Source organism: Neovison vison, chromosome 12, assembly GCF_020171115.1.
Source record: "Neovison vison isolate M4711 chromosome 12, ASM_NN_V1, whole genome shotgun sequence".
NCBI classification, from domain to species: Eukaryota; Metazoa; Chordata; class Mammalia; order Carnivora; family Mustelidae; genus Neogale; species Neogale vison.
In genome coordinates, this window is record NC_058102.1 from 55,845,101 (window position 1) to 55,857,161 (window position 12,061).

General features: G+C 34.9%; 1 protein-coding gene across 1 annotated transcript in view; it reads right to left on the bottom strand.

Annotated features, from left to right (window-relative positions):
* Positions 1 to 12,061, bottom strand: part of LRP6 (LDL receptor related protein 6) — a 179,493-nt gene that overhangs the window by 110,077 nt on the left and 57,355 nt on the right. Inside the window, exon 3 of the mRNA XM_044227959.1 lies at positions 7,078 to 7,275. Within this exon, the coding sequence (XP_044083894.1) occupies positions 7,078 to 7,275 (198 nt within the window). The remainder of the gene's footprint in view (positions 1 to 7,077; positions 7,276 to 12,061) is intronic.

Sequence of the window (12,061 nt, forward strand, 5' to 3'; positions counted from 1 at the left end):
CCTTATAATATTCAGGGTACAAGTGTTTCACTTCCTAGGTTAAATGGATTACTATGGGCTATATACATATTTTTTTTGATGCTATTGTAAATACAATTGTTTTCTTAGTTTCTATGTCTGATAGTCTGTTACTAGTGTATAGAAATGCAATTGATTTTTGCATATTGATTTTGTATCCTGTACCTCTACTGAATTTATTAATTCTAATAGTTTTGTGGTGGTTTTACAATTATCTTTATATAACACATCATATAACATGTAACTGCAAATACAGACAGTTTTACTTAATCCTTTCATTTATGGATGCTGTTTATTTCTTTTCCTTGCCTAAGTGCACTGGCTAGAAACATCAGTACTAAGCTAAATAACAGCAAGAGTGAGTGAACATCTTTATCTTCTTTGGATCTTAGAAAAAAAAGCTATCAGATTTTTACTTTTGAATATAGTTAGCCATGGGTTTGTCATATATGGTTTTTACTATGTTAAGGTACGTTCCCTCCATACTCATTTTGTTAAGACTTTTGTCATGAATGAATACTGCGTTTTGTCAATGCAATATATCTCACTGATCATTGTGTATGATCCTTTTAATGTACTATTGAATTGGTTTGCTAGTGTCTGTTAAGGGTTTATGCATCTATATTCATTAGGAAGACTGGTCCATAGTTTTTCTTATAGGTTCTTTGTCTGGTTTTGCTATCAGGGTAATATAATAGTCTCATAAAATGAGTAAAGATCCCCTCTCTTCTATTTTGTGTAAGATTTTAAGAAGGACTGTTATTAATTCTTCTTCAAGTGTTTGGTAGAGTTCACCAGTGAAGCAATCTGGTCCTAGACTTTTGTCTGTTGAAGGTTTTTCATTACTAATTCAATCTCCTTACAAGTAATTGGTCCATTCACATTTTTTATTTCTTCATGAGTCAGTCTTGATAGGCTGTATGTTTCCAGGAATTTACCCGTTTTCTAGGTTATTCAATTTGTTGGTATATACTTGTTCATAGTAGTTTCTTCTGATCCTTTGTATTTGTGCAATATCAGCTATAATGTCTTCTCTTTCATTTCTGATTTCAGTCTTTTTTGTTAAGTCTAACTAAAGGGTTGTCTATTTTGTTCCCTTCTTCAAGAAGGGCTCTTGATCAGACAGATCTTTTCCTTCATCTTTAGAGTCTCTATTTCATGAATTTCCACTCTGACTCTTTAGTATTTCCTTCCTTCTGGTAACTCCAGGCTTAGTTTCTTATCTAGTTCTTTGAGTTATAAATTAAGGTTGTTTGAGATCTTTCTTTTCTTTTTTTTTTTTCCCCAAGATTTTATTTATTTATTTGACAGACAGAAATCACAAGTAGGCAGAGAGGCAGGCAGAGAGAGAGGAGGAAGCAGGCTCCCTGCTGAGCAGAGAGCCTGATGCCCGGCTTGATCCCAAGACCCTGAGATCATGACCTGTGCTGAAGGCACTGGCTTTAACCCACTCAGCCACCCAGGTGCCCGAGATCTTTTTTTTCTTAATGTAGTCATTTATTACTATAAACTTCCCTCTTAGAACTGCTTTTGTTGTACTCTACGTTTTAGAATACTGCATTTCCATTTCCATTTGTCTCAGACATGTCTTTATTTCCCTTTTGATTCCTTCCTTGACCCACAGATTGTTCAGGAAGATCTTGTTTAATCACCATATATGTGCAAATTTTCCAATTTTTAACCTTTTTTAAATTAAGGAATAACATGGATTATATTAGTTTCATGTATTTCAAAATAATCACTACAATAAATCTAGTTAACACCCATCACCATACATAGAGTATTTTTCTTATAAGGAGAACACTTAACATTTACTGTTAATAACTTTCAAGTATGCAGTATAGTATTATTAATTATAGTTGCCATGCAGTACGTTATATCCCCCTGAATTATTTATTTCATAATTAAAGTTTGTACCTTTTTCTTCTGACTCCTTCCATCCGTCCTTTGACCATGCCCTACTCCTGCCTCTGGCAACCACCAATCTATTCTATGTATCTATGAGCTTTGGTGGTTTTGTGGGTTTTTTCTTTTCTTTTAATTCTACATATAAGTGAGTTCAGTATTTATCTTCGTCTTACTTCTTTCACTTAGCATAATGTTATTCCAGATGGTAAGATTTCATTCTTTCTTATTTCTGAATAAAAGTATTTTTGGAATTCACAAACATTTTCTTCATCCATTTATCCATCAAAGGACACTTAAGTTGTTGTTTCCATACCTTGGCTATTATAAATAATGCTACAAAGAACATGGGGATGCATATGTATTTTTAAGTTAGTGTTTCTGTTTTCTTCAGATAAATACCCAGAAGTGGCATTACCAGATCACATGGCAGTTCTTTTTCTTTTAAGGAATCTCCATACTGTTTTTATAGTGGCGGTGCCAGTTTACATTCCTACCAACAGGGTACAAGAGTTCCCTTTTCTCCATCTCCCTGCCAACACTTATTTCTTGTCTTTTTCATAACAGCCATTCTAATGGGTATGAGGTAATACCACTTTTCTTCTTGTAACTCATTTCTACTTTCATACCACTGTTGTCAGAAAAAATGCCCGATATGATTTCGACCTTCTTAAATTTATTAAGACCTGTCTGTGGACTAACATATGACCTATGATGGAGAATGTTTCATATGCACTTGAGAAAAATGTGTATTCTGGTTTCAGACTGTGAAAATTCACTTTCAGACTGTGTGTTCTCTTAAAACTAAAGTCTCTTTTAGGCAGACAATATAGTGGGTCTTGTGTTTTTATCCATTCAGCCACTCAACATGTTTTCACTTAAGAATTTAGTCCATTTCTATGTAGTTACTGATAGGTATAGACCTAATATTGTCATTTATTTCATTGCTTTCTGGCTATTTTGTATTCCATTTGTTCCTTTGTTCTTCGCTTCCTTTGTGATTTGAATTTCTATAGTAGTATGCTCAGATTCCTATTAATCTTTTCTATATATACAGATGTTTTGCTTTTGGTTTTTACCAGGAGGTTTACGTACGACACTGGCCGCAGCAGGGTTCAGTGAAGAGTAAATAATAAGATCCATGTCCCAATATTTCCCTATAGGAAATATAAGGTCAGACTTCTAATTTAGCAGACATCCAGTGGCTGACAGCAATCCTCCCAGGAGACCAGAGAAGTCTGCAGACACCACCTCCACCTTTTCTCTCCAGCTCAATCCAAATCTCAAGTATCTCTACACAATCAGCTTATACACACATCTGGTGTCCCTAGCTTTTATAAATGCCACCCAAAGGAAGAGCCCCTGGATTACCCATCTCTGAAAGTCCCAAATCTCAAGTATCTCTACACAATCAGCTTATACACACATCTGGTGTCCCTAGCTTTTATAAATGCCACCCAAAGGAAGAGCCCCTGGATCACCCATCTCTGAAAGTCAATGGGGCCTGCATTCATACTTCGCACAGGACTGAGGCAATGAAGTAGTTCTTAAATATGGGTTAAATAGCAACCTCTTCAGTGGCTGTATACCTGGGTCCAGGGCACAGGGAGCAGACAAAAATGTCCATCTCCAAGTCTGTCTCTGGAAGACCCCTAACTATATACTTTCCCAGCTACTATGTGGGGGATCCAGCTTCCAATCAACCTACCTACATCTAGGTGCTGTGATTTTCCCCTTTGGAACACCTGGCAAATCATGGCACACTGGGGAGTCCCACTACTGGGAGCCACTAAGAATAAAGAAAGCAGTTTGGGCAATCACAAAAGTTTGAGAAACAACCAAGAACTCAGACCAGGATGTTGATAAGATAAGGTTCATGTTCTACAGAATACCATTCCATCCAGACTGAGAAGGGAGCCTTTTTTATCTAATGTGTAGAAACCAACACAGAGAGTCAAGAAAAATGAAGAAACGTTCCAAACAAAAGAGCAAGTTAAAACTCAGAAACAGACCTTAATGAAACAAAGATACATGATTTACTTGATGGAGTTCAAAATAACAATCGTAAAGATGCTCACTAAGGTGAGCAGAACAATGCATGAAAAAGGTGAGAATTTCAACAAAGACAGAGAAAATACAGGAAAGTCCAAAAAAAAAAAAAAAATCAGAGAGGAAAAGAATACAAACTGAATTGAAAAACTCAATAGAGAAGTTCAACAGACTAGATCAGGTAGAAGAAAGTATCAGCAAATCCAAAGACTGGGCAACAGAACTCATCCAAAGAAGCAGAAAGAAAAAAGAATAAATATGAAGATGGCTTTAGGAGACCATCAAGTGGACCACCGCTCACATGATAAGGGTCCCAGAAAGATAGGATAAAGTGAAAAGTGCCACAAGTTTATTGAAAGAAAATGCCCCCAAACTGCCCTAACCTAGGGAAAGAAACAGACATCCAAATATAATGCATAAACTTTCAACTAAGATCAATCACCCCCCAAAAAATCATACCAAGACACATTATAATTGAAATATCAAAAGTTAAAAAACAAGAAGAGCAACAGCAGAAATAGAACTTGTTTCACACAATGAAATCCCCATAAGACCATCAGCATATTTTTCAGCAGAAACTTTGGAGGCCAGAAGGTTTTGGCAAAATATATTCAAAGTGCCAAGGTGGAAGGGTGGCAACTGCCAACCTAGACTACTTTACCTAGCCAAGCTCTCTGAATGGAAAGAAAAATGAAGAATTTCTGAGACAAGGAAAAGCTGAAGGAGTTAATCACTACTACATCAGCCTTATAGGAAAGGTTAAGGGGACTTCCCCAAGCTGAAACAAAAGAGGCTAATTACTAACAAGAAAACATGAAAGTATAAATCTTACTGGTAAAAAGGTAAATACATAGTTAAGTTCAGAATACTCTAATTTTGTAATACTGTTGAGCAAATCACTTACAAATCTAGTATGAAGGTTAAAAAATTATAGTAAAAATAACTATAATGTGTTAATGGATGAATAAGGTAAAAAGATGTGAACTGTGACATCAGAAACATTAAATGTGGGAGGAAGAGTAAAAACTATAAAGCTTAAGATGCATTCAAAATTGTTATTAGCTTAAAATACTGTTATAAATATAAGATGTTCTTTATAATAACCTTAAATGGGATTTTTAACTTTGATACTGCTGTGTGTCTCAAGTTTATGGATAATTAGTTTTCCTGAAATTTTAGAAGATGGTGTTTAAGGCAGTTTTTCTACAGAATTCACTCTTCTGTTGTTTTCATGTAATGTTAAACAATATGGTAGCTTCCTTTCTGAGACCTCCCAGCTCTTTCTCAGCCTATCCTTATCTGAACTTTCTCTTTCCTTCCTTTTTTGATCCTCTAATTTTCCCTGTTTTGTTCAATTTTTATGCTACTATTGTATTCAATTTTGTTTCCATTCAGTGCAGTACCCTGTGCTGGTAGAGATCTTTAGCAGCTCCATTTCAAGAATTCTTTGAAGCCAAATTGCTCTATCCTGTCTTTACCATGAACACATTGTACTTGGCTGATACTGGAGTGGGCAACCCTCCCCACCTCATTTCAGCTGCTGCTCTTAATATAGTCCATCACATTATCTAGTAAATAGTTGCGGCTATTTTGGAGGTCTCCTGCTTTTAAGATCTGTGAAACACCCCACTCAATTCTCTCTGCTTACTCTTGTACAAACAGTAACACTATGGAGGTGCTGTAGCTCTTAGTGGTTTGCTCTTACACCTGCTTTTTCATCTGGATGCCTGAGGTTAGTTTCATGGTATGTTTCTGGATTTGCTATTCATTAGTTTTTGTGTATTTTGAGGAAGTCAAAAAAACAATGATATGGCCAGATTTACTTCCTACCATCCCTCTTAAAGCCAAATTTGAAGTTCAAACAAAGAAATTGTGTTTTTATATTCATCATATACTTATTCTCGTCTTATTTCTATTTATTTTTAAACCATCTTGTATGTCTTTTCATTCTTTTTTTTTTTTTTTTTTGAAGATTTTATTTATTTGACAGGGAGACAGCGAGAAAGGAAACACAAGCAGGGGGAATGGGAGAAGAAGCAGGCTTCCCACCAAACAGGGAGCCCAATGCAAGGGTCCATCCCAGGACCCTGGGATCATGACCTGAGCCGCAGGCAGCCGCTTAGTGATGAAGCCAAGCAGGCATCCCTTTCCATTCTTTTAAAACGAGGCAAAAACAAAAACAAAAAAACTTCAATTCCATAATTACAAAAACTTTATTTTAATAAATTCTTTAAATTCTTTCATGATTTTCAATACTTCTAAATGTTTCCTGATTCGTAATTCAGATAACTCACAAATGTTCACACTTGGAAAAAATGCCTCCACCTACTCCTAAGACTCTCTGTTTCTGTTAAGACCTTAAGAATGAGACTACTAGAAACCAAAATAAGAACATAGATAGTATCCTTAAAATTCTGAACATGATCTGACTAGAAATTCCATGTTTATGTATTATAACTTTGTCTTCCTTGAATATTAGTGTGCAGCATGCATTCAGATTTCTTCCTAGTCCTGGGGTCAGCAAACCACAGCCCACTGACTTATCATATGTTTTGTAAGTAAGTCTTACTAAATACATAAGGGAATGGGCATAGATGTATTATCTACAGCTGCTTTCACACCACAACAGCAGAGGTAAGTAGTTGCAACAGAAATCATATTGAGCAGCACCTAGGGGCTCTATGGATAATTCTAAGCAGGATGACTGTTGTTCTGGGTGTCCAGCACACCACAGGATGTTTACCATCTCTGACGCCCCATAAACTAAAAGTAAAATGCCAGCAACACTCCCACTCCTCGTTAACCAAAATTTCCCACACTCTGGGAGAGAAATATTATCCCTGTTTAAGAATCACTAAAGAACTAAATTAGCTCAGAGTAAAGAAAAAGAAAATACAGTCTATAAATTCTAAATCCTACCAAGACAGAAAAAAATGTAGTTACCTCTTTTTGAGAGCAAACTAAAACTCTACTCTTCTCCTCTTTAACATTCAGCCAAAAACACATTAAGTTCTTAATAAAGTTAGCCTTTATAATCTGATTATGATATTAAAACACCATGATGTTTACCTAAAATTTAAAATTAAATTTATGAGGCCATCTTACCGATTTGTTCCATCCAGATTTGATTTGTGGATGAAATTTAGTTTTGCATCTGCCCAATAAAGCTTCTGTTCCTCATAATCCAAAGTCAGTCCATTTGGCCAGTAAATTTCAGTGTTTATTATAATGAAGCGACTTGAACCATCCATTCCAGCACGTTCTATCTTTGGTACTTCTCCCCAGTCTGTCCAGTACATGAACCTAAAAACCATATAAACAAATAAACCCATGATATAAGCAGGTTAACAGCCCAGTATTTTGTAATTATCACTATTAGACAAAGAAAGCTTTCTCAGAAACACTACTACTGAAACCCTTAGAAATTATCAAAATTTTAATAATCTACCTTTTTGTCACCACCCTGGTAAGAACTGATTTAGGCCAGCATCATCAGCATGCAAAAAACTATGTGATCAGAGTTCACTGAGGAAAAAGGGTATTTACACTGTCTCCGTGTATCTCCCCACAGATTATTTATTAAGGACAAAGGGGGAAATGGTAACTTTAGAGAAAATAAATGTGCTGAACACTACCTTAAGCCCATCATCTAAGTTAACATGATCAATGAAAGAGGGAACATGCTGGTGTCATGTATGTGACATTCTTGCAAAGGACAAACCATATTTCATGAATATTCTCTTGCATAGTATTCTTGCAAAAAAAAAAAAAAAATCTAAAACCTGACCAAAATTATGAGGAAAGGGAGAAAACTAAATTGAGGCACATTCTAGAAAACAACTGGCCTTTGAAAATATCAATGTTACGAAAGTCAAAGGATGGCTGAGAAACAATGTAGATCAGAGGGCAATAAAGAGACATGGCAACTATAAAGTGCATAATTCTGGACTGATCAGTTGAGGGAAGCGCTATGAAGACATTATTGGGAAACCTCGCAAAATCTGAAGGATTGTCAAATTGTATAACAGCTATGTACTGATGTTAATTTCCTAAATATGATCATTGTACTGAGGTTAGGGTATGAGGTTAGGGTATATAGGATTTCATTGTACCATTTTTGCTTCTATTCTACAAGTTTAAAATTTTTTCAAAATTAAAAAAAAAAAAGGAAGTCTCCTATTAATAGTCTCATTCCAGAGGTAAAAACAAAATTTTCTTTGTTAAAGGTAAAACTCTTAGTATACTGTATTTCATGGAGTAGGCTCCATGCCCAGTGTGGATCCTAATGCAGGGCTCAAACTCACAACTGTGAGATGAAGACCTGAGCTGAGATCAAGAGCTGGATGCTTAACCAATTGAGCCAACCAGGCTCCCCCAAAGACATATTTTTAAAGGTAATGAGGGTGCTATGAACTAGATATTATGTACTCAATAAATGTGTTCAGGCACAACTGAAATTCAGGTATAAATTTTACTCAAAAAATTGGTGAAATAGTAAATTAAGATGATTCCACTTGTACCAATAGATATTTCATATAAACTGCTTACTCAATGAAATTATGGGAAGAGAGTATGAAGTAGGGAATAACATACTTCCTAGACACAAGGCATTGTGCTAATGGTTTTATATACTTTATCTCACTTAAGCAGTGTTATGAAATATTATTTGTCCATCACCATATTTCAGATGAAACAATTCAGAAGTTAGTATATTGCTCAAAGTCAGAGAGCTAATAAATGGGGAACAGAAATTCAAACCTACATCCCCCAGATTCCAAAGACAATTCTTATCACAGGTCAGAGCTTTAAGTTATAAGGAATAGAAGGCAAAGTATTCCCTAAAATGAGGATAACGACTGGATATCATCCAGAATGAGGAGCAGGGGAATGATTAGATTTATGCAAGGTAAAACTATATAAAAAAACAAGCCAGACAATATTAGACCATATTAAAATTTTTGGTTTTTATTCTGAGAGTAACATAAAGACACTTCAAGACTTTGAAGACTGGAGGTGAAATGACTAGCTTTGTGAGGTTTGGGGAGTAGGACTGCTAAGGAGGAAGAGATTGGCTACAGTGGAGAAAAAGACTAGAGGAAAACTAAAAATAATACACAGAGGCTCTCCTCTAAAACCAAAGAAAAACTAAGAAAAGATAGTAAAAAATAATTAGTCTCTGAAAATTGATCAAAGGATAAACAACAAAATGAGAAGCATTTATTCAAGAAAATCTACTAAGCAATTCAAGTTGTCAATGTGACAAGTTACTTGCACCACCATCCACGCTGCTAGGTTTATGGCACAAAAGTTCTACCCTGAGCAGACACAACAAACCTTGCTACCTGGCCCTGCAAGAGAATGCTGACTTTATTTGAAGTAATGGAAAAATCTATGCCCAGGAATGTTATCAAAAATAAGAGTGCTCTCCACAGCAAACAATCAGAGAGGGCTATTATCCCAAGCAATACTAGCCCAAAAAGTGTAAATGTAATGTAGGCAAATTTCACTTGAAATTTATTTAATGGACACAAGACTTTACTAAATACTCCACAAAAGAAGACACATGAGTAGACAAGTGGCACATAAAAAGATGCTCAATTTCAACAATCATCAAGGATATGCAAATTAAAACTACAGTAACAAAAATAAAAAATAAATAAACCATAGTAACATACCAACTCCACATGCACTAGAATGGCTGACATTTAAAAGACTAACAATACTAAGTGTTGGTGACAAGTGAGCAACTGAAACTGTCATACACCACTAGTATAATCAGTTTGGAAAACAGTTTGGCAGTTTCTTATAAACTTATAAACTCTGAGAATCAGCAATTTCATGTTTAGGTATTTATCCAAGAAAAATAAAAACATATCCACTCAACAACTGTATATGCAAATTCACAGAAACTTTACTCATAACAGCTAAAAACAAGAAACAACATAAATATCCATTAACAGGATGATATATAAACTCTGGTATATTTATCCAGTGGAATACTACTTAGCAATACAAACAAAGTAACTATTCTTACATTCAACAAGAATGGATTTTTAAAATTAGGCAAAACAAAAGAAACTAGACTCAAGAGTACCTACTTCATGACGCTTATATGAAGTTCTAGATACAGCAGAACTTATCTATCATGATAGAAATAAGATCGGTAGTTACTAGAGTGGAAAGAGAGGTTGACTTAAAGGGACCAGGACAGCTTTCTGGAATGAGGTGATGGAAAATTTGGGGGGAGTAATGGTAGACATATACATTTATCAAAACATCAAAACTTTTATAAATATAAAAATATGCATATTTCTGCATATAAATTATATCTCAATAAAGTTGCCTAGAACACATATAAGAAACAAGAGATGATTTTTTAAAAGCTAATTCAAAAGTACCTTCTTCTCTATAGAAGCATATCCTAGCTTACCCAGCATTCCTCCCTCCTAGGTGCTCCTGGAGGAGGTTTCACTGTACTTACCACATTTTGTATATAAATTATGAAGAACTCATATGGACTGAACATAAGCAATTTGCACACTATCCAGATGGATACAGCAGTAAGTCGTGTTGTCTATTCTGTATAATAAAATTTAGGTAGGTCTCACAACTGTCATTAACCTAAGTAAGCATTAAACTTACAAGTAAGAATTTGGTATCTAGTTTATGGTGAAATAAAAAGCTAACAAATGAATTAGCTCAATAAGAATTTCAGTAATAAAATTATTTACACGCTGCTGCTTCTTCAAAGCTAATAGATAACTCTCACATTATTTAACAGTAAAAAATGTATCAGGTCATAGTACTTCAAGGATAAAGACTTCAAATACAAAAAGAGAAATGGAGACATCTATCAAGAATGATAAAAGTTTAGAATTTTTAAGTGAATCTTGTATTTTCATTTATCCAAATATTTAAAATGCAAAATAATAAATTTCATCAATACTAAAATTTCCATGTTATTTGATTAACATTTAAAGTAAAAACTCATTATAAATTTAATATAGAAAGGGAACGAGGCACAGGAAATAGAAAAACACAGAAGTGTTTTATAAACTGCCAAGATATTACTCAATTTTTAAAAATGTACTAAATACCTGTTAGGAGCCTTGCATCACCCTTGATATAATACAAAAATAAGCAAGGCAAAACAACTGCCCATATGAAAATTGCATCTAGGCAAGGAGTGATAAATGTGGAATGAGTTGTATGAACAGGGTGCTATAAGAGTACAAGGAATTGATACTCAATCAAGCTAGTTAATGTTAAGAGTTTTCAATAAAAGCTTACCAGAAGAACAATACTTTTATTTACGTAGTTGCCAAAATGAGAAACAGCATTCCCAGAAGAAGACACAGCATTTGAAAAAGACATCAGAAGTCATGACATGTTCAAGAACCAGCAAGAAGATCAGCAGAGCTGCAGCATATAGTATATTTACAGTGGGGGACACCTGGCCAAAAAAAAGAAAAAAAGGAGTCCCACTGAAGGGACCTATTCTGCTGTACAAAGAAGTTTTAACTGTATAACCTATAGGTAGTGACAAGGTACTTAAGACTAAGCAGAAAAGTCAAGTCGTAAGATTATCCTTTAATCACTGGTGATAACACCAAGTGACTGGCTAGTAGGGGAAGAAATTACAGAACTATTCCAAATGAGAACTAATGAAGACAGAAGCTGAAAGATGGATCAATGTGGGAGAAGAAAGATAAACAAGAGAGAGTAGGATGGCTCTCAAGAGTTGGCAAATGTGAATGAGTCCATATTGGTGTCATTCAGCAAAATATGGAATACAGAGTTTAGGGGGCAACATGATGACTTCAGATAAGGATGAAATTAGCATCTTCACCTCATTGTTTTTCCTTATATAGCCAAAGAACCAGTCAACATAGTAAAAGAAAAGCTAGAATAAAAATTAAAGTAAAGTAGCATAGAAAAGGCAAATAAAATTAAAAGGATGTTAATAGTCAAAGTTGGACTATAGTAACAAGGCAAAAGAAACTTCAATAAAAAACTGCATATGAAACCAAACCAGCCCCAAAGTGTAAGGGTCATTGGGAACATAATGGGGACAAATTATGGTAAAATT